General features: G+C 41.0%; 4 protein-coding genes and 1 long non-coding RNA gene across 8 annotated transcripts; 2 read left to right on the top strand and 3 right to left on the bottom strand.

The window, feature by feature from the left end:
* The first annotated feature begins 3,752 nt into the window (after positions 1 to 3,752).
* LOC112283532 (DEAD-box ATP-dependent RNA helicase 10) lies at positions 3,753 to 5,813 on the top strand. Its single transcript, XM_024522343.3, has one exon. The coding sequence runs from the start codon at positions 3,996 to 3,998 to the stop codon at positions 5,352 to 5,354; it is 1,359 nt and encodes a 452-aa protein (XP_024378111.1). The 5' UTR covers positions 3,753 to 3,995; the 3' UTR covers positions 5,355 to 5,813.
* Positions 5,814 to 6,326: 513 nt separating this feature from the next.
* On the bottom strand, positions 6,327 to 9,625 carry LOC112283527 (putative 26S proteasome non-ATPase regulatory subunit 3). 2 transcript variants are annotated; one of them, XM_024522331.3, is made up of 9 exons: positions 9,540 to 9,625; positions 8,952 to 9,162; positions 8,566 to 8,718; positions 8,198 to 8,334; positions 8,037 to 8,091; positions 7,717 to 7,827; positions 7,390 to 7,629; positions 6,860 to 7,183; positions 6,327 to 6,653 (listed from the first exon to the last, which is right to left on the bottom strand). In XM_024522331.3, exons 3-9 carry the CDS (start codon positions 8,695 to 8,697, stop codon positions 6,462 to 6,464), a joined length of 1,191 nt encoding a protein of 396 aa, XP_024378099.1. In that variant the 5' UTR covers positions 8,698 to 8,718; positions 8,952 to 9,162; positions 9,540 to 9,625; the 3' UTR covers positions 6,327 to 6,461. The 2 variants fall into 2 exon arrangements, with proteins under 2 accessions (XP_024378099.1, XP_024378088.1); XM_024522320.3 differs by having other exon boundaries at positions 8,972 to 9,162.
* A 509-nt stretch (positions 9,626 to 10,134) lies between these two features.
* LOC149989965 (uncharacterized) lies at positions 10,135 to 12,397 on the top strand. 2 transcript variants are annotated; one of them, XR_016505803.1, is made up of 3 exons: positions 10,135 to 10,333; positions 11,631 to 11,800; positions 11,983 to 12,121. It is a non-coding gene; the product is annotated as an uncharacterized LOC149989965 (long non-coding RNA). The 2 variants fall into 2 exon arrangements; XR_016505801.1 differs by having other exon boundaries at positions 11,631 to 12,397.
* Positions 12,398 to 12,944: 547 nt separating this feature from the next.
* LOC112283525 (3-ketoacyl-CoA synthase 4) lies at positions 12,945 to 15,701 on the bottom strand. The gene is made up of 2 exons (XM_024522305.3): positions 15,052 to 15,701; positions 12,945 to 14,891 (listed from the first exon to the last, which is right to left on the bottom strand). Exon 2 carries the CDS (start codon positions 14,860 to 14,862, stop codon positions 13,303 to 13,305), a length of 1,560 nt encoding a protein of 519 aa, XP_024378073.1. The 5' UTR covers positions 14,863 to 14,891; positions 15,052 to 15,701; the 3' UTR covers positions 12,945 to 13,302.
* Positions 15,702 to 17,634: 1,933 nt separating this feature from the next.
* On the bottom strand, positions 17,635 to 21,597 carry LOC112281522 (uncharacterized). 2 transcript variants are annotated; one of them, XM_024518134.3, is made up of 5 exons: positions 21,392 to 21,597; positions 19,957 to 20,278; positions 19,507 to 19,532; positions 18,959 to 19,089; positions 17,635 to 18,452 (listed from the first exon to the last, which is right to left on the bottom strand). In XM_024518134.3, exons 1-4 carry the CDS (start codon positions 21,434 to 21,436, stop codon positions 19,078 to 19,080), a joined length of 405 nt encoding a protein of 134 aa, XP_024373902.2. In that variant the 5' UTR covers positions 21,437 to 21,597; the 3' UTR covers positions 17,635 to 18,452; positions 18,959 to 19,077. The 2 variants fall into 2 exon arrangements, with proteins under 2 accessions (XP_024373902.2, XP_073394095.2); XM_073537994.2 differs by having other exon boundaries at positions 19,005 to 19,532.
* Between the last annotated feature and the right edge of the window lie 546 nt (positions 21,598 to 22,143).

Below are 22,143 nucleotides of genomic sequence, written 5' to 3'. Positions count from 1 at the left end.
AAGATTTTGAAGTTCTTTTTTTAAAAAAAAATACAGATATTCTTTCAAAGCATTGATCCTATGATTGTTTAATTGATCTACAAAAAAGAGCTCAACCACCATTTGAACCGATCTACAACTTATTTTAAAATGAATTGGCTACACTAAAGGAATATACTAATGAGAACTTGGCTAAAAACTTCATACTCCATTCAAAATCTTCAATAGGAGATCTAATCTAATTTGTGAAGAAAAAAGATATATCTCTATGGATGTGCATAGACTACCGAAGACCTAACAAGATCACCATCAAGAATAGACATTTCTTAGCTCTAATTTCAGGACTTCTTAACCAACTCATTTAAAAAAAGATCTATACTAAAAAAGATCTATGAGGAGCATAGAACTTAGTTTGTATCAAAAAAAGAGATGAGTAGAAGACTATTTTCTAAACTAAGTATGAAAAATTCAAATATAATGTTGTACCTTTTGGACTCATAAATGCACCAATTACTTTTTAGCATTTCATGAATGATATATTTTGTGAGTTTCTTAATGATTTTATTGTCTATTATTTAGACATCATTTTAATCTACTCTAAGAACATAAAAGAATATGAACTTCATATTTGTCATATGTTATAAAAATTTAGAGTTGCAAGATCATATACAAAGATGAGAAAGTGTTTGTTCTACAATACTCAAGTTCATTTTTTAGAATACATCAATTCTAATGAAGGATTAACAATGGATCCTAACAAAGTCCAAACTATCATAGATTAGAAGGTCTCAAAAACAGTCAATGATATATAATATTTTTTGAGATTTGCCAATTATTATCAAATCTTTATGAAGAACTTTTTCAAGTTGTGGCTCCTCTTATATGTATGATATATAAAGACAAACTTGAGTGGAGTAAAACAGTTGAAATATTTTTTGAAACCTTGAAGCCAATATTTATTTTTGCACCAATTTTGTATGGTATTGATTTTTTTAAAGCATTCTTTATAGAAACAGATGCATTAGACTTTGCTTTGGATATTATTTTATCACAAATGAAAGAAAATGATAAGCTCTATATGATAGCTTTTCATTCCAATAAATTTTCAATAGTAAAAATTAACTATAAGATCTAGAAAAAAAAGGTTCTTCTAATTATGGATTCATTACAAAATAGAATCATTAACTAGAAGGTACTTCTAATCCAATTATTATACATACGAATCACAAGAACTTCAAGTATTTTATATCAATATATGTTTTACATCATTGCCAAGCCCGTTGAAGTTTGTTTTTATCGAGATTTGATTTCAAAATCACATATAAACCCAAAAAACGACAAGATTTATGAGATGTCCTTTTTAGATGTTCTTATCTTGCACCAAAAGAAGAGAATGGAGTCTTTGATCAACAAAGAGCGATTTTCTTGAAGTTTGAGCATTTTCATCTTCAAGCGATTAAAACAACATTAGCTATTGATTCAACCTTTATCAAACCAATTCAATTAAGTATGTCTTTTGATCCTTCTATTTATGATATAAAGAATAGTTCTTTTAAGTCTCATGATACATCCAAGTTCAAATTCAAGAATAATCTACACTACTTCAAGAAACAATTATACATTTCAAAAGGCAAAGCACAATTACGTGTTCTTTAAGCTCGTTATGACTTTTCAACAGTCGGATATTTTAGATACAATAAGACTTTAGAACTAATATCTAGAGATTTTTGTAGCCTCAAATGTGGAAGGTAGTCAAAGACTTTGTACAATCATGTGATATTTGTTCAAGATCCAAAATTGTTCATTATTGACTTTATGGAATTTTTTAGCCATTATCTATTCCGAAACAACCATAATCTTGTATTTCTATAGATTTTATCATAGAACTTTCACTATCAAATTTATATGATTCTATATTTGTGATAGTAAATTGTTTTACTAAGATGGCATCTTTTGTATCATGTACAAAATCTATCATAGGTGAAGAAACAATTAAACTTTTTCTTGATAACATCTATTGCTATTATGAATTATCCAACAATATTATATTCAATAGGGAGACTAAATTTATATCAAGATTTTAGAGAATCCTTTTTAAGATTTTAAATGTAGATATAGAGCTCTCTTTGGCTTGTCATCCTCAAATTTATGGGCAAAAAAAACATGTGAATTAAGTTTTGAAGTAATATTTGAGGTGTACCATCAATTATCATCAAGGTGATTAAATAATTTTTACTATTAATAGAATTTATATACAAGAATTTAATATATTTTTTTTATTCAACAAACACCTTTCTTTACGAATTATAATTATCATCCATCACTTGATACTTTTGACTTTTCAAAAGTTAATAATTGTGTTGCAAAAAATTTGGCAAATTGATTGTTAGAGCTACATGCAACAATGAAGGCATAGTTAAAAGGAGCTCAAGAACAACAAAAGATCAATGTAGATGCCTATTGCAAAAAACAACCTTAATTCAATATGGATGACAAGGTATGATTACTTTGTTGTAACATCAAGACTACTTGTTTTTGTGAAAAGTTGGACTATTGTAGGCTTGAACCTTTTCCTATTTGTAAACAAGTCCATCATATTGCTTATCAATTATATCTACTAGAGTCTATGCAGATCCATCCCATATTCTACATGTCTCTTCTTGAGCCATATAAGATAGTGAATATTTTGGAAAGAAGACAAATGCTATCTCGTCCTATAAAAGTGGATAATATTTAAAAATTATGAGGTCGAAGAAGTCTTAGATTCAAGGCGGCACCAAAATAGGTTGAAATATCTTATTCATTTGTATGGATGTGATATTAATGAATATACATAGAAGCCAAAAACGATCTTATAAATACATCAAAGAGAGTTGAGATTTTCTATTAACGACATCCATCAAAAGCAATATAAAAAATTGCAAAATCCATGAAAGATGATGAATACTTCTTCTGGAACTTGTCTTTAGAAGGAGAAGTAATGTCATGGACATACATATTTACTCTAATATTTATTTATATGATTAAGTAGAAATAGATAAAAGTAGATTTATTTCATAATATTTCCTTAAGAAGCTTCATAGAAGCTTCATAGATGCTACTTTGACTTTGCATATATTTATAGTTCATTGGTAGATTAGAAACTTTGTCGATAAGTTATCCATGTGTTAATAGCTAGCAAAATAAGCTAATTATGTAGTGCACTTATAAAAAACTTGTCTTGCAAGTTAAGATGTGTGTCATGCAAAGACAATACATTTTGGAGGTCCTATAGGACATTGCCACATAGTTCATAGTTAAGAGTATATATAGAGGCAAGAGTGAAGCCTTCTTCACTCTTGTCAAATTTTTTTTAGTTCTTAGTCTTGTATTAAGACTTTCTAATCTTTTTGTCTTTGGCAATAGCCATTCTAATTCAATATTTTACTATCTTTGAGTAATTTCCTAGTCTTTTTAAGTGACACAAAAGTGTATTGAGATTTTCTTTCATTGAGATTCATGTCTTTGACAAAAATTGCTGAATCTCTACTACCAAATTGAAGAAACGTGATTCTTTGATAATTTGAGGAGAATTGCTGTGACTACCAATTCTGGCCACTTCTACGAAGTTTTTGCAAGTCCTAGCCCTTGGTATTTGCAAACTCTTACTAGGAATGTGCAATTCGAAGAGTTCCTGTTTCACTCATGTTCTGCCCAGGTTTAGGGTTTCCATGCCCTGACATGCTTTATATACTCGTAGAGTAGCCTGACCGGAGCAAAGTTGTTGGGGCAGCCCTGGTCGAGCAAGGTTATTGGTGGCAGCCCCCATCCGCGGTTGTAACTAGTTGGTTCCGTGAACTGTTTCTGTCCATCAGCACAGAGTCCCGTTCAAGCAGTGATTCAGCCAAATCGTGCAGTGGCGATGTGAAGTATGAGCTGAAGGTTTAGGGTTTAGGGCTGTATTTTGAGATTGCTCGTGTCTCGACACATCCGCGGAAGCCTCGAGTGACGAAGGAAAACTGAAGTAGACATTGGCGATGGGGTCGGCAGCAGCCGCAGCCGAGGACAGCAGCGCAGAGGAGAAGAAAGCGCCGACGTTCCGAAGCTTAGGCGTGTGTGAGCAGCTCGCTGAGGCCTGTGATGCCCTGGGATGGAAGGCGCCGACTCAAATTCAGGTGGACGCTGTGCCGGTGGCGCTCAAAGGGCACGATATCATAGGACTGGCGCAAACAGGGTCGGGTAAGACGGCCACCTTTGCTCTGCCGATTCTGCAGGCGCTGCTAGAAAACCCACAGCCCTTGTTTGCGTGCGTTTTGTCGCCAACGAGGGAGCTTGCGATTCAGATTGCCGAGCAGTTCGAAGCGCTCGGGTCGGGAATTGGGTTGAAATGCGCCGTGCTGGTGGGCGGGATTGATATGATGGCACAGTCTGTGGCGCTGGCGAAGCGCCCGCATGTGGTGGTGGGAACGCCGGGAAGGTTGGTGGATCATTTGACGAACACCAAGGGCTTTAGCTTGCGGACAATCAAGTATTTGGTGTTGGATGAAGCGGACCGGCTTCTGAACATGGATTTCGAGCAGGAGATTGATGAGATTCTTAAAGTCATCCCCAAGGAGCGACGCACGTACTTGTTTTCGGCTACCATGACTACCAAAGTTGCGAAGCTGCAAAGAGCGTGCTTGAAGAATCCCGTGAAGGTCGAGGTTTCTGCTAAGTACTCCACGGTGGATAGTTTAAAGCAGGAGTATCTTTTTATTCCCGCTAAGTATAAGGATTGTTACTTGGTTTACATATTGAATGAGCTGGCCGGAAATACAGCTATGGTGTTCACTCGCACGTGCGAGGCTACTCGGAAGCTTTCTCTGGTTCTTCGTAATTTAGGATTTGTTGCGATTCCTATCAGTGGTCAGATGAGTCAACCGAAAAGGCTGGGAGCGCTGGCCAAATTCAAAGCTGGCGATTGCAATATACTGATTTGCACGGACGTTGCTAGTCGAGGGCTTGACATACCGTCAGTTAATCTAGTCATCAACTATGACATTCCAACAAATTCTAAGGATTACATTCATAGAGTAGGGAGAACAGCTAGAGCAGGTAGGTCAGGGCGAGCGATTTCAATGGTATGCCAGTACGATGTAGAGCTTTATCAGAAAATTGAAGAGTTGATTGGGAAGAAATTGCCCGAGTTTTCTCATCAGCAGGAGGAGGTCTTATTAATGTTGGAGCGAGTCAGTGAGGCACAGAGACTGGCCACCATGCACATGCGGGAGAAAGATGGTGCAAAGAAAGGCAAGAGGAGAGGACACGGTGACGACGATGGCGATGATAACAGGGGGCCTGGACGGCCGGAAAAGGGTGGTACCAGGCCTAAGAAGCAATTTAAGAAGTCCCGGTAGTGGACCCTTTTACAGGTTCTTATCACAGTATCTCTCGTTCAACTAACATAAATTCAAAGCTTTTCAACCTGCTTCACGTCCGCGATGATACCAATGTTGGGTATCTAGATAGAAGTGTGGATTGCAAACATGCACCTGAATTACCACAGACACTAGTTTTCTTGGAGCTGCTGGATTAGGATACTTAAAAGAAGGCCATTCCACTGCTGTCTTCAGAGCAGTCGGACAGCTGCACTGATAAGTCGTCTTTCGTCTATCAATTTCTAATTTCTAGAATGGATTCCCGCCTGCAGTGGCTCCCAGAGTGGACACTGCCAGCCTGGTGGACGGTTTCTGATCACCCTAAATCTGATCTTGAGTGGACTGAGTATTTTTTAAAGTGTAGACAATCTATATTTGCGGTGTGCAAAAACCTTTTCATTGTTCTACTTTTACAATTAGCAAGAGATCTTATGACAACGTGGGTTTATGAGAGTTTGAATGAACCGATTCTCCCACGAGCTAGTGCATCATTTGTGTACTATTTTCATGCATCATAACTTCTGCATTTAATGGGCACAAATGGGAAATTGAACATGTTGGTGTGTTTCTACAACCAGCTCTGGACTCATTGGCTTGGTGACTTCAATTATACTGATATTCAACAAACGTCTCAGAATCCCTGTCGTACTATTCTGAACATACTTACAATTCTCTATCATATGTTTATTGGGAGACGAGCGGCCAGCAGTTGTGACTCAAGACATGAATACATTCAGTCATATCACAAAAGAGAGATTTGAAAATCACTTCATTAAACTTTTCTAACGAAAGTCGATTTCTTGCACTTTCAAAAAATTAAAAAGAGACGAATCTTGGGGACATAAACATTTCCTTTTCACGACACATTTGTATCAATACCTATGAACACTTTTCCAAATGTATGTATCAAGTTCATAATAAATGTAAGGATGTAACATCCCAACAGCGAAGTGCCACTACAAGTGATGAAAATTTTATTTCAGCCAGTAGCATTACAAGAGGAATTTCCAAGCACAGACGAAAAAATTGAAGAGCTTGAAAAAAGTAGAGAACATCTGGTCTACCATGTAGAACCTAGAAAGCTATCTAAAACTCATCGTCATCCTCCTCAGCAATATGCTTTGCAAGCTCCTGCTCTTGCTGCTGACGCTCACGGCGCTTTTCAGAACTCTCCAATTGCTTCTTGTGAGCATCAGGAGGAAAACGCAAGGCTTTCACCGCTTCATTATGTGTGTTCAGACAGAACGCAATTCGAGAGTGGAATGCCTGTTGAGGTTCCTGCAATCATGAAAACCACATGACTTCAAATCATAGCAGAATAATCAGCCACAAAAGCTGTAGAAATCAACCAATTGGAATCGACGTCACCTACTTCAGTTCTAATTCATAGAACCCATGCAAGTCAACCTCAACTACTCAAGCAGTTCTGATCTTTTATGATAAAAAAAAAATCCCTTCCCTGTATGTCGCCAAGTTCAGCATACCTGAGTTGAGTAGATGTCGCTGGTTTCTTTTGACTGCATCCAGCCATTAGAGTGGTCAACACTAGCATCAATTCCTCCATCCCGAATGGCTTTAGTAACAATGCTCTCGGCATCATCCACAGGTGTAGCAGAATCAAGATGTAGTTTTGTGGCTACATCGGCTAAAGAGATACGTGAGTAAGCAATACTGATATTTCGAAGTCCCGTTCGAATAACGTTATGTCGCAGGCGCACAATCAGATTGTGGCACTTGTCGGCAGTAAAAACACTTGAATACTTCTCAGCGACTTGGCGAAACAGCTCCAAATCTCCAATACGCACAGCCTGCCATGCAGAAGGTTCATGAGATCAGCGTACCAGTAGTAGAAGATGAGAAAGGACGTATCAAGTGTGTGATGGATTCCTCAAGGGTAAAAAAGATGAACAGTTCGCGGCCGAAACCTACTACAACAACAGCCAAAGACTAATCAATTCACAAGTCAATCCTCAACAAACACATCAAAAAATGATAAGTTAGTAAAGATGCACACATTGGTGAGATCGAAGTAGGGTCGAAGAGCCTTGCGCATCCCTGGCTGCATGAATGTTGTGCGTTCAAGAATTTCGCCCAAGAGAAGGCGTACAATAACTGCCCACTTCGTACACTGAATTTTGAAGCCTCTAGCACTAGTGGGGGCCTTTCGCGCTGCTTGCAGCAAGCACTCCTTGGCATCAGTATACTCTAGTTGAATTGTTCGTATCTTTCCCAAATAGTAAAGGTACCGACAAAGCTGCACAACAGAGACATCCATGTCAGGAAAGATAAATAACTCCATTGAATAACTGAATATATGTCAAAAGCGTCAACCATCACCTACCTGTTGGTTCGAATGAGAATCGGATCGTTGAGTTTTTGACCGAAGCTTCTCCGCATGATCATAGAGATTGTAATGCAGGTAATTACGTAGCAACAAGTTCAATAATGTTTCCTGCTCATTCGAGCAAGTTCACCAGATATCAGTCAAAAAGAACGTGGGTTTCCTGCAAAGTTTTGATTTTCCAAGCGCCACTCTTTTCGTAAACAAATCTATCTTTCAATTAACCTATCAAATATGCCTCCTCACAACCAATTGATGCACACTGAATTATGACAAAACCAGCAGGAAACTTAAAAAGACGGATCGGAAAGAAAGGACACCTGCCCCAGCTCATCATGTCGAAGTGTAGCCGTCTGGTGTAAAGCAAGTAAAGTCCTGACAAGAAAAGAACCAGGATCCTACGTTAGCTTATAAGCCTCCAAACGACACGGTTATAACTTTAGACAAGAGCCTGACCGTCATTTAGTAAGAAAAATCTCACCCACGGATGTCAGCAAGAGAATTTGTCAGCTCGTGGCTATAGGAGTAATAATAGTAAACTCGAGCAGCTAAAACATCCAGAGTTCGACGATTTAGCTGTTGGAGTCTTTTGACAGCTGCTGATGAGCAAGTCTTTGACTGCAACCAAAAAAGCACACAGAACTCATAATCATGACCCTCTCTGGGGTGGTCGCAACACTAAGCCTCTGATTCTGTGGTTTAATCAAAGAACAGCCACAACCTCACAAAAGTTTCACTCACTTTTCACATATCTTAGATATGCTACAGTTTTAAGCTTATAAGCTCCGAACACATGAGCTGAGGAACGGACAATGAAGTAAAGGACATGGAAAATTTAGGAGTGCGCACCTCTTCTAGCTGCTTCTGATCAATTAAAAAGATGGTAACCAACAAGTAGCAAAATATTTCTACTTCAGGTAGCCCCGATTGTTTCTGTGAAACATGGGATTGTCCAGAGATTGGCGGGGTATCCACGTCCATGTCTTTCTCATTCTTTGCAATCTGAAACGCGACAACAGAATAACTTCTTAGGACTGCTAATCGACTACCTTGTGCTTGAGAAATGTAGATGTATAAACCACATAACAATTACTGAAGAATACAGACTTAGTTGAGGACACACGAACAAAACAGTGATGATTAAAATACTTCTTTATCTTGCATTGTCACATCTTCAATTATGAACAGAGTGACGCGCCTCAAATTTAGAACTATGAAACTTTGTTCAACAACACCTTAGATCCAGAGTGTATACCCCAGCGACAAAGGGCGATAGACGAGCTAGGGCGTCAGAACCAGCCGGGAGGGCATGCTTTAAGAATGCGTTCACAACAGATGCATTCAACTGTCGGCGAACAACAAGCATCTGGCGATTGGCTCGAGCCATCAACCGCATCTCCTTGTTCGATACTCCCTTCTCTATTGAGGTGATCACTACCTTCATCTCTGTAATCCACACGCGAAGGATAAACAACATCAATAAAACACCGATACCAAGCCATCATCGAAGGCCAAATCCTCAATACCGGCTGCTACCCCCTCTCAAACCCTAACCACATCGAAATTCAGCTCCTCACAGCTAAAAATCTCATCATTCTCACACCTCCGCTCTCTCCCTCTCCACCGTCCAAATTAAACCACCCTAAACTATCCCTCCTTCGACACACCCGTCCATATCTAATCATTCGTAAATCGAATCTATCATCGAATGCTTACATACGAAAAACCACCCTAAGCTCATCAAACTGCGACCGTCCATGAAACCTAGCCCAACTCAAGGAATTATTTCTGCAAACGCAAGAAGGGCGATTGGTTATTCTCACGCGACAGAACCGAAGGCGGTGCGGGGTCCGCAGGCTTCATGTCGACCTCCTGACCCATGTTTGCAATCGCTAAGCTCACTCAACACTCTACCAAAATGTTGAATGCCGCTGCAGCTGCGAGACTTTGAAAGCCAAACCGAGAGGTAGTCTAATCATGGAGAAATATGAAAGTCGGAGGAAGGATGACGAACACAAATCGCATTGAGACCCGGTGACCCAATCTAGGAGCTATCGGACCTAGGCAGTTGAGATCCTGTGTTTAGTTTCTGAATCAACGTGTTTTCCGGGTATGGGAAGAAATTTTGCTCGCACCAGAGCAGCCCTACTTCTCAGTGGTGGGCCCAGAGCTCAACTTCAAAGGATTGTAACCTTGTACGTGTTCGCCTCTGGCTAGAACGTTCATTTCGCTTCATGTTATCTCTTTTTGGGTAGTTTTATTTAGAAATGTCATCATCTGTAACCAAATATCTCCCCCTAGTTCCCACCACCATGTCTTCAATGTTGTGCGACGGTGTTGCCAAGTCAATCGTATGGCGTTGCTGAGAAGATAATCAGCCACATTTTCCATAGTTTTCCTCCAGTTACTGCGAGAGCATGTGGTGGCGTTTCATTCAGGAAGAAAGAATGTCAGTTCAGTAGAGTCTCTACACTTGCATGTGCATTATGCAACAGTGTGTTTATCGATCTCCTGCCGATCTTGTTGCCGCAAGTTAAGATTCACGTTCTGTACGTGGGTTTCAGCTCCCATGGTTTCCAAGGCCGTGGTGCAACGAGTCACATCTATACGCATTGAGGTCGTTTTTGTGGCCTTCTCGCGGCTGCATTGTTGGAGTCTTGCCTAACTCATGGTGCAATGTATTGCTTGTAACTTCCTCTAGTCAATTCGGTTATGAAGAGTGAGCTTGGTGGAATATGACAGCAGATGCATAGTTTGCAATGAAGTTGCATTGTTCATTTTCCCTTCACATAAGAAAGTTGTTCAGGGTTGTAGCATGCGTATGCGGATGTGGTTATGGATCACCTTGCACCTCACTTTCTTCGTCTTACTCAACCATGGCAGATTTCCGAGTGTAGTTGGTTAGAGTTGACAGTCTCGGTACTTCTTTAACAGTTCAGTTTCTCATCTTCGATCGCGTAGTTAAGAGTTGGTAGTGGGTATGAAATTTTGGGTATGAATTGGCGGGTGGATGGTAAAATAGCATAAAAATTTGGCCCTAGCTCGCTGGTGCTTGTGGATCTTCTCGACTTCATTACTAAAATAGACTCCGACCCATATTTGTGTCAATCTTCCAGTTTCTGTCACTGCATGAAAACTTCAGTCTATTGCCATTGCTTACAATTTCAGATTCTAATTCTGACGCTCTCCTGTGTACCGTCCTGTAATCTCTTGAAATCACTTTGTCGAATTGAGGATTGCAAGCTCATCTCCTCCGATTCTTTACGAGAACTGAATCAGTTTTTCGGTTCTTTGTTATGTCTCTACTTTGATGTTATTAAAATTTCAGCTATTGAAAGGTCTCCAATATGCATCTGTCCAGCATCAGAAGACGAGCAAACCGTGGGATCAGAGCGTTAATTGTCTGACTTTTTAGTTCATTTCTTTCTAGGGCTATGATTTCCTTTGTGTGATTGTTAATTCGTGTTGCGCCTTGTTTTGTTGAAGAGTTTATGGAAGTAAAGAAAAGTCGTTCATGTTTAGAGAATTGGAAGAAATTGATCACCTTACAGTTGAGGAGTCTTTCTAGGGTCAAAAGATAACGAAACTTATGCAGATGGGGAGAAATTGATGTGAAATTTGACATGGTAACAACGATTGTGAAACGATCTTGTCTTCGAGTTGTTCACGATCACATGGCACCTGCGTAAAAGAGTCATTTTACCTGATCAAATTATTGCAAGTACAGCCGTCTTCGTCGAAATTAGAATGTCAACAATACACTTATTGTTAGATTCTGCAGGTGATGCAAAAGAATTATGAAGTCTTGCTCGGCAAGTTTCCTTATGCAGATTTGTTCTGTTGGGGGAATATCTTAGAGATCATTCCATGCATATGTATTTTAGTATTCGTTGAATGGGTGGTAATTTTTGCAGCAGCTAATTCACTCTGGACGGAGCGTTGAAGACAACAACCCTGATTTTCATGTAGCCATGCCCTCTCAGCTTACCAGGCCATTTTTCGTGTCTCTTGTCCAGACTTCAGGATGCTTACAAGCCTGACGCTGTAAAGGAGAACAGTTAGATTTCAAGCTACACCGAAACAGGTTACAATGTGTAAAATTTTGGAATTCGACTTTGCGTTGATTTGTTGAGCCATCATTGAAGGATCTGAATGCATTACTTGTATTCTTGCAGACTTGGAATTTTTAGGCAAACATAGCACTCCTTTTGGACTGTCATATTTTAATCTTGCTTGTAGATCATGCCTTCTGATATACTGGAGCAGTTGGATTGTGTTTGGTGCATCTAACGCGGAGAAGGATGAGGTTTTAGGTTTATTGTAACTTGTGTAATTAAACAAGGCTACTATCTTCATCAAAAGCGGGCATTCCCAGGTGTTTTTATGCTCTCGGAAGGGGTTAAGCAATGCCCAGGTACATGTGTTACATGGAGACCCCATGTCCTTGAATCTTGATGCTTATCAAGTATCCTTTGATAAATCTAGCATATCAGCTGACTCTTGGATGAAGTGAGTGCTGAGCTCGACATGGTTAGTTTGGCTACATCATCAACGATTCATATTGCAGTGCCTAGACTGCCTGGACTGCACATAGTCATGCTGACTGCTGCAGTGTGCGCATTGTATCTCACAGTTCAAACGTTTGAAAAATAGAATTTTGAAGAATACCCATTTTCAAGAATGTCTGCTACGTCACAAGCTGGAGTGAGACTCCTTATAATTCCCAGATTCAGTAAGAATACTAGGGCTTGTATGCACAAATGTGCTGAATTGAATAGTACTCAAAGCTGTCATGCACTAGACAATATCCTTCCACAAAAGAATCTTATCCTATAGTTGCGGAAATCTTTGACAGAGAACTTCTCGACACTTGCCTAAAATGGGTCATATGCTAAAAATCTAATTTGAAAGCTATACAAGGAAGCAACTGCGGAAGGTTTCACAGGCAATGATATTCTTCAGTATTCTACATCACATTGGCTTTAGAACTTGGTATCAGAAGCAGATGTACCAAATCTCGAGTCATTCCTCCGAGAGGTGTATGTTATTCTGCTTGAAGCACATCTAGATCACATCCACACAGGGTGTTGATTTTTGTAATAAACATCTCTTTTTAGTTATCTGTGTTGGTAGCAATGTCCAGACTTGCATGAAACTAATTGAGGAAGATTCAGAGTCCGACTCCAATTCAAAGCGAGAGGGTCAGAAATGCAAACTGACAACCCGTGTAGAAATGTGGTACTTCGCACCGCAGTTTCTTATGCAGCAAAGCTGATCATGAATAGAAGCACAATTAGTTGCCGCAGACAGTCATTATATGATCAATGTGAAAGGTCATGGCAAGTGCTTCGTTCCCTTTTATAATCGCAACAACAAAGCCACGCAGGCGTTGTTCAAACATGTCTACTCTGGCCTGATCAGTGAGCTTGTAGCTTCTTGAACGACGAGATCCAGGTCGAAGTCGCAAACAGGTTCTTGCAAACAATCGGAGACAACTCCAGAAGGCCAATTCACAGCCTTCACAGCTCCATCACAACCAAGGTTTGTTGCCAATAAAATGTCACCCGTTTCAAAACAATCGAGCTCTTAACTAACTTTTTGAATATCGTCCACATGTTGAGGGTACTCATCGATACAATGAGCCCACGGCGACTTCTCCGAGGGCTTGATGTTTCGCAATGCCTGCCAGACAGCGCTATTGCACTTAAACCCGCTCCCAAAGGCAATTTGCCACACTCGGTTGCCTCGCCGCATGCGCCCCTTGGCCTCCATGTATGCAAGCTCGTACCAGATCGAAGAGGAAGACGTATTACCAAATCTGTGGAGGGTCATTCGTGACGGCTCACAGTGTCCGGGAGTGAGTTGCAGGTTCTTCTCAAGCTCGTCGATCACGGCCCTCCCGCCGGCGTGGATGCAGAAGTGGTCGAAGGCCAGCTTGAAATCAGGAATATAAGGCTTGACCTTCATGTTGAAGACTTTCCGAGCGACGAGGGTGCTGAAAAAGAGCAGCTGTTCGGAGAGAGGAAGCACGAGCGGGCCTAGCGTGGTGATGTTGGCTTTCAAAGTCTCTCCAGCTATTGCCATGAGGTCCTTGGAGAGGGAGACACCCATGTTGCCCTGCTCGTCCTGCTCTTGGTAAACGCAATTGTAGCACTTGTCATCAGCGCCCTTGTGGGTCCTCACGACGTGGTTGAGCTGGTACTTGGACCGGGAGCCATCTCTCCGCTTGTTAGATAGCAAGATCGCGGCCCCACCGACGCGGAACAAGCAATTAGGGATGAGCATGGATCTCCGGTTGCCGAAGTACCAGTTCTGTGTGATGTTTTCGGTACTCACAACAATGGCGTAGGTGTTGCCGTGCACTTGGAGCATGTCTCTGGCAAGGTCGATCGCAATCACGCCTGCGCTGCATCCCATTCCGCCTAGATTGTAGGTACGGATGTTGCCACGCATGTGGTACTTGTTCACGATCATGGCGGAGAGGGAAGGCGTGGGGTTGAAGAGAGAACAGTTCACGACGAGGACACCAACATCTTTAGGTTTGATCTTCGTCTTCTCGAAAAGTTCGTCGAGGCACCCGAACATGACCTGCTCGGCCTCCTCTCGAGCTGCTTTCATGCTCGGGCAAGGAGGCAGGGAGTGCATCGCCGCGGGTAGGTAAGTCTTGGCACCAAGACCCGACCTCTCCAAAATCTTCTCCTGAAACTCCATGCTCTTCTCGTCGAAGAACCCCGCGAGCCGTGTGCGCTCCATGAACAACGGGACCGAGACTTGTAACTTCTCGTCCGGGAGATAGCATGCAAAGTCCACGAGAAAGATGGGCCTGGGGCGCGACATGAAGTAGACAGTTCCCACAAACACCAAGAGGGCAGAGCATGCAATCACACTAACCAAATTGAACTGCAGATTCTCCCAGAGCTGCCACAAGTCTTCAGGGCCCATACGGCCGGCTTCCAGGAGGATGGCCAACAGAAGCGGGATGAAGAGGAGCGTGAGTAAGTGCGTGATCAAGTAATGGTATCCGAGCTTCACATACTTGAGATTCACAGATTGCAAGAAGTCAGGAAGACGACGCCGGGGGGATACGTGCACTGAGACACGCTCCGCCTCTCTTGTGGGAGCCTCCTGGATCGGCGATGGCGCCATGGTGGTCTGCTGCGCGTAGATTCTCCCTCCTACCACATCCACCAAGACAACCACCAACAAGAATCCCACTCAACAAACAAACACACACTAAACTACTGCCAAGCTTTCACGAGGCAAAACAAGATCATTTCGCACAAGCAACATTCCAGAAATAGAAGTTAAAGTCCAAGAAGAAGGAGCAACGCGCACCTCACTGAGAAATAATGAGACAATGCGCCTGATCTCTACCACTCGCAACCTAGCGCCGTCGATGGCTCAACTGTCACAGTCCTACCCGCGGCTCCGAATCCTCCCTCACCGACAACGGTCGCAACCTTCCCCACAGCCTCATTCATTTCTCATGACTATCAACGCTCCAATCCAACTCACCCCCATCTCAAACCCTCTCAAGAATCACGAAACCCAAGTCTCTCACCACACCACATAAACCCACAATCCCCAAAATACCCTACTCTCCCAAAAATTCACACATCCCGCGACTCACATCTGAACAACAACAACAACAACAACACTAAACCGAAAAAACCCCAAATCTAATCCCCTCAACGCAAACCGACACTCCAGATCTAACACACGTCGGGAATCTAGCACTCTCAGTCACTCTCTCGCTCTAAACACCCGTGAAAAGAGAAGGAAATCGCCCCCCGTGCATTCAAATCCGGATCCCAAGTCCGACGATGGCAAGCTCATGGTCACAGCGTCGTTATTGTTATTCTGCTCTCTCTATCTCTCTTTCTCCCTCTCTCTTGCTGCGAATGGAATGGATAAACATAGCCAACTTACTCCATTCCCCTTCTACTACTGCTCCTTCTTCTGGTTCTTCTGGCTCCTCGTGGAGCTGCTGCTTCTGCTACTGGTGCTCCTACTGCGGCGATAGTGGGAAGCATGTCAACCGCGCACGCGACGACGCCCGGGACGGGACGGGTTTGGCCGGACCGGGCGCGGGAAGAAGGGGCGGAAGGGAGGGGGTCCAGCCCGGCACAGAGCCTGAGATAGGTGGCGGGCAGTGAATGGGCCTGACCCGGGTGAGCTGGAACGAGGGGTGGGACGAAAGTGCTTTGTTGGAATACGGGGAGACTCGTGGCAGGCTGGGCTTGGGCACCCCCCTCCTTGGTCTGGAAGGTTCTGGATGAATGCTGTATGTCCTCCGTTGTCGTTGTCTTTGTACTCTGCTTCGTGGAAGCTGCGCTGGCCCCCTGACTGCCAGCTCAGCTTGGTTAATATTCCTTGGAGAAAGTTTGTTGTTGTTGTTGATGTTCCATTTTCCTTTGCTTGTTCAAAGTGGCGTTCTTCTTATATATATATATATATATATATATACATATATTTCCTTGTAAATATTGGTTTCATTTAGGGTTTTTACTTATATATATATATATATATTACAAAATTATATTGTGGAGATTGAGACATAAAAAAGAAAAGAAAAATTTGTTGTCATATATTTAAGAAAATAAAATAAAAAAATAGATACCAAAAGAAAAAATTGGTAAATATAAATAGTTCTTTTGAGAATGAATTCTTTTGGATAATCAATGTTTATTTATTTATTATTTTCAATTTATCAATGTTTCACATGATGTCTGAAAGAAGAAATAATTAATATACATATACAGAGAGAGTTGTTAAAGCCACATCTCTCTTTGCTATTTCTATGTTCCATCTCATTGACTGCTTTTTGTATGTGTATGTGAGAGAGATTTGTTGTGCTTTAGTTGTGACTTTATTTCTTTCAATGTGAAATAAGGGAGACAAGGTAAGAGACCACAACTTTTGGCTGAAAATTAAGAAGCTTTAGCCAATCAAAGAATTTTAGAATTACAGCTCTCGTCTCTTAAATATAAAGAGCTACCAACTCAACTTGCTTTAGCTAACAAAGATAATGAAATGATTATTCTTTAAATCTAGATATTATTTTCTGTTTATATATTTTCTAAATTCTCAAATAAATATAAAATTGATAATACAATATCAAAAAAGTTGATTCGTTTCTAATTTTGGAACACGATTTCATGTAAACTTTTTAAGTTATATTCATGGAAATCATTGTTCTAGAGAATGTTCATCCTTATTTTATAATATATTTCAACTGGTACAGAAATTCAGTTGATGTTTGATAGTATAAATGTAATTTTTTTTTTTGGAGGAAAGAGATACTTTTATAATTAATGTTTATTACATTCACATCATATATCAAATGAACACACAAATTATTCGGAAGCAATCTCTACGTCAGCAACATGATGTAATTTTACACATTTTGCAGTTGCAAACAAAGCATTCTCTTATTCACAGATAATGTTTCAATAAAAGATACTAGTTACACATAGATTCATTCTTCAGTTACACGTTGTTCTTCAAATATCAACTTATTGTTGAGTATTGTCATTTTAACTATGAGTACAACAATAACTGCAGATGTTGATTCTATCAGTCTATAACTGTTGTCAAAAAAGAAGAATACTACGATATGCTACCCCTTAATACACTATTGGCGACCATGACGACTAAGAAGACAAAGGAATACAGATGACCAAAATTTAAAAACAGGGAAAGTGCAAGACTTGCAAACAGATTTGTAAATACCAACACATTGTTATAACGAAATGTTATGTTTGCTGATAACAAAACCCAAAAACGTTAAGATTTATATCAAGGTTTTGACAAACACGACAAGCCATCTTTAAAGAAGAGGAAGAAGTAATGACTTACAAACACTTACATATTAATAACACACTTTCTTATTCTGTAAAATGAGTTAGTGATAGGTAGTGGGCATGGACACTGTGTTACCAATAATCTATAAAAAGAAGAGTGTAGATCTTTACAGAATCTTCTTAAATGTCCTCTCCAGTGAATACAAAAAAGTGGGTATCTGTGCCGAGGCAGTGAAGTTTAGCATAGTACAGATTCTCAACGTCCAAACAGATTCCTTATATGGAGTTGCATTTACAGATGTACACTATGTTACTCACCCCCCCCCCCTTTTTCAGGACTGATAAAAGTAATCTAAGTTTTCCAGCATGCACTCTGCTCTTGCAGGTCGTTCCTCAAGCACAGTAACTGGTGTCGGAGCAAGACCGTGGAGCTTGCTGACAGTTGTGTCCCAAAAGTGGCTTATCTTGTCAGAGACCGGACAGAGCTCATTGCTTACAACTCAAACACAAGTTAGGATGCATTTGCAGTCTGTTTGTGCTGGAGAGCCAGTGAAGTGCTCAGTTTGTGTGCCCAAGACGTCTGGGTCACGTTTTTCTGAAAGGTGAATCGCGTCAGATGTCATGTTAATTCCAAATGAATCCTTCTAGTGTACTCCAGACATGGTATTTTCAGAACTCGTCAATGGGAATCTTGCTGCTCCTGACTGTCTTCTGACGATTGCGGTGTGAGCGTGGGTTGTATTCAATACTCTGTTGCGGTTTCAGTTGAGATGGTTTTTTCGTTTCGTATGTAGATCTAATGCCGAGGAAGTAAGATCTCACACGGATGGTGATTGTTGAGAGGCCTCCGAGATGCAATACAGTGAATGCTAAGGTTTCACCTTTCCCTCTAAACGAAAGAAAAGCATCAAATCGATCCCCTTCAAATCATACCTGCTCGTAACAGGACATGCTGTGGATTAGAACATCATCAATGAAGTTTAGAAAACGAAAGAGCGGCTGCAACAAAATTAATACAACTGCTTGTCAGAGGAAGGCTGGTGCTCTTGGTTTTAAAAATAGATTGGGTCAGGCAGATTCAGAATCATGCTTCCGTGACTAGGATTCTTAAAAAGTATTCTACATCCAAGTTAAATAATCATTTCTTCAAAAATCCAATCCAAACACGCTGACAGGAAAAATAAACAAGGGCTACAACAGGCTACAGAATCTACTGATGGCTGCATTTCCCCAAGAGAACCTAGCGCTCTGAATTGGTTCAAGTGCAAAGCTTGAATTATTCATGTCACTGATTTTTGGACATGTCCTGTGGAGTAAAAAATCTGCGAATGTCTCATGGACATGTCCAGAAATCAAAGACACGAATAATTCAAGTTGGTTCGGATTATTAAACCATGTTGCCTCACTTCTTCATTTTTGATAGACTTATTGACAAGCACCTGAACTACCGGAAGAGCGAGGCCTGCCACGCAAAAGAAACTTTACCCTCCAGCTTCAATCGTCAACATGCTTCACGAAGGTGAGTAGGACGTTAAGCCCAGTTTCATCTCTTTCGCCATCACCACTCGTCCTGTCACATGGGGAAGACATTTGATGCCGGTACTTTGCAATCCAGAGGACCAGCCAAAATAACAGCTAGCTCCATGATCAAACAAGCTGTACATGTTTGCCATTGCCATTCAAAAACCGTGGAGGTGGTTTTCGATGCCAACGGATCATACAAACGTCATCACAACCATGAAGTGCAAGAGAGACATAAATAGCTCAGAAGGGTTGTGGTTGACCCACAAAACCAATGCCGACCCTGTTAGAAATTTTGAAACACTGCCATTTCAGAAAATGACAATCGTTTACTTCTACAGAGGACGAGCAAATACAATATTCAGAATTTTGAAGGAAATCGAAAGACCAATCTCCACACGGTCGCCGACGAACATTTTTACTACTTCAGAGATAACAATAGTCATGGGAAACGAAACTTGATCACCTGATACACTCTGCCGCAACTGCTTCCTTCAATACTCATGCAGACGTTTAGAACAGAGCAGGGTTAGACAACACAACAAACAATCTGCGTATGGTAAAATTCTAACAGTTTCAACGGCATCTGCTCTTGCACTAATCGAACTTGAATTTTTCATCTTCAGGTTATTCATCCCATGCAATATTGCAAAAATTCAAAATTCAAAATCGTCCTCAGAGCGGAACATACAAGTCACATGTTGGCAATCTGAAAATCCAGAATGTCGGCAGCACTCGTACCGAGTCATCTGCTCAGGTGAAAGTGCTTTATAACTGCTTTGTACACATAACATCGACGGTAGAAATGTTTTGAACCCAATACCACAAGCAGATGTGAGACGTGGGATATTGAGCATCATGACCACTATCAGCATCACAAGCACAAAATAAATTCAGGATGATAGGCTCGACTCACTGCATCTTAAGATCGACTGTGTGCTGGTACTTCCCAAGCTCTTGATGGTCCATGTTGTCCTCAACTTCTCATTGTAGTCCTGATCAGCATCAACCCTACCCCCAAACTTACTAAAGTGTCCTCGTCCATCGTTTGCCCTTGCACCACCTTCATTATCGGTGTTAGCACGACTTGCAACTTTCAAATCAGCCTTCTTTACACCCTTTATCTCAGCAGATTCGGGCGACACTTTCCCTCTCCCAGCCGAGGACGGCCCTGCTACAGGTGCCGTAGCCTCAGCTATCACATATCCTCCTTCTGAACCTGGCAGTAGGATGCCGATCTGTGAGCAATACAATACCAGAGATGTCATACCTCCGATTCTAAAACCAGCATTTCTGCAAAGTAAACTAACGCATGGCAAAAAAAGAAAAAAGAAAACGGAGTCCAAGTAACTGAGGAACGTGAAAAACGAAACTAAAGTTAATATTTCATTGCAACTGGTTAGTAGCTCAAAGAAACATAGGAAACTCTGAAGTGCAGTTTAAAATGCAAGTATGGAACACAGTTTCCTGAATCTGCGTTCGTCAAATCCGCATCAATGCCTATGGTTAAGAACTATTAGGGTGCCTTGGACTCGACATGGTGCGAAAACTTCAATGCCTGACCAGATACATCAGTATGACGCTTTCTACCAAATGCACCGCGAAAGAAACGAAAATATTGATCGGCATATATCTAAAACATAGACAAATATTTATCTATGTTTGTGCTGTGATGCCAACGCAGGCGGGCCCGGCGCTTCGTCGGGGTAGTGTGGGGATCTGTGGGTCGTCCTACCTCAGTTGGTTAAGCCGATTAGCACCACTTTTCTCAAGACCCTCTCCACCGAAGAGGACTGGACACTGGACTCAGCCCGTGCACACCTTGTCAACTCTACTATGCTCACCCTCCGAAAAGAAATTATATGTAAACACAATGGACAGAATCCATTACGAAGGTGATCCAATGCACTGTGGACCCATCAATGGCGCATCAAGGGAACAGGATCAATCTGCGAATGGTTTGTATTCATTCGATTGAATACAGAGATGGTTGGCATCAAACAAGCCTGAGACTGGAACTGGTACACGCTGCCCCCGGAGAGGGATAATCCTCCCCAACAAGGTTAGAGAAGATTGTGGAGGTCAACCCGGCCAATTAGCTGGCCTATCTCAAGGCACCATCCCGCCAGATACTACACCCATAGAACTACATGGTTGTTCTAATCAGTATAACTGCTTAGAACCGACCAACCACATAGAACCAGCTGATTGCGATGGTTGAACACCTCACCATCGCATCATACAACATTCAAGGCTTGGATGGAAACAGAAAGCGAAGAGAACTAGAAGACTTTTTTTTGCAACTGCATACCACAACCGGACATAATTCTACTACAAGAACACAAGCTCACCTTAGAGCAACCACGATAACTTGGATATACTCGAAGGGGGAACATGTATATTAATCTCCCCAAAAATCTCTATTAATCTTTGTAAACATGGCATCATTGTCAAAGGTAGAGCACAATTCATCACATTTCAACTACCACAGTAAGAAAAGATAGGCACAATTAATGTGTATGGGCACAATCATATGGACTCAAGAACAAGCCTTTTGATGAAGATTACAAGTTTCAACCTCCCAAAGGCCTAATGGATTTTAGCAGGAGGTTTTAATTGCTTAGAATCATTACATGACAAGCAACGAGGCTTACCCACAACAAGTCATTGATTATGAGTCACCAGATCGACTCATGGGTTGTTTTAGGATAAAAGAAGGCAAGACTAGTGTCAATTAGCAATCGTTAGTTGATGATGAGTGTAGAGGATGCTAAATGAAAACAAATAAAGTTAGTAGATTAATTCTGGTTATGTGTAGAAATCCTAGTAGAAAATCCCAATTTTAGAAAGCATCTTAGGAGCATCAATAGAAGCATCTTTTAGTATCTAGAAGGAATCTAGAATATTCAAGATTCTAGTATTACATAGTTGTATATGATCGGTTTATAGTCCAGATACAGCAATAGATATGATACAAAATATAGGGCGTACATAGTTGGAATATAGTAGTATACGAGTCAAAATGTAATAGTTATATAGTACAATATACAATAGCTATATAATAGAAATATGACAGGTATGCTACTGCATACAATACAGATAT

Source organism: Physcomitrium patens, chromosome 1 (assembly GCF_059467195.1).
Source record: "Physcomitrium patens ecotype Gransden chromosome 1, ASM5946719v1, whole genome shotgun sequence".
Lineage (NCBI taxonomy): Eukaryota > Viridiplantae > Streptophyta > Bryopsida > Funariales > Funariaceae > Physcomitrium > Physcomitrium patens.
This window is presented reverse-complemented; position numbering and strand designations above follow the sequence as displayed.

Coding starts and splice junctions, on each gene's coding strand:
- LOC112283525 (XM_024522305.3), bottom strand. CDS start 14,862: ATGGCGCCATCGCCGATCCAGGAGGCTCCCACAAGAGAGGCGGAGCGT.
- LOC112283527 (XM_024522320.3), bottom strand. CDS start 9,597: ATGGGTCAGGAGGTCGACATGAAGCCTGCGGACCCCGCACCGCCTTCG. Junction 9,163..9,539: donor ACCGCCTTCGGTTCTGTCGC/GTGAGAATAACC, acceptor TGTGGATTACAG/AGATGAAGGTAGTGATCACC. Junction 7,630..7,716: donor ATTCTCATTCGAACCAACAG/GTAGGTGATGGT, acceptor TCTGTTGTGCAG/CTTTGTCGGTACCTTTACTA.
- LOC112281522 (XM_073537994.2), bottom strand. CDS start 21,436: ATGTTCCCCCTTCGAGTATATCCAAGTTATCGTGGTTGCTCTAAG. Junction 20,279..21,391: donor GTTATCGTGGTTGCTCTAAG/GTGAGCTTGTGT, acceptor TATTGCTCACAG/ATCGGCATCCTACTGCCAGG. Junction 19,533..19,956: donor ACAGTCGATCTTAAGATGCA/GTGAGTCGAGCC, acceptor TGAGTATTGAAG/GAAGCAGTTGCGGCAGAGTG.
- LOC112283532 (XM_024522343.3), top strand. CDS start 3,996: ATGGGGTCGGCAGCAGCCGCAGCCGAGGACAGCAGCGCAGAGGAGAAG.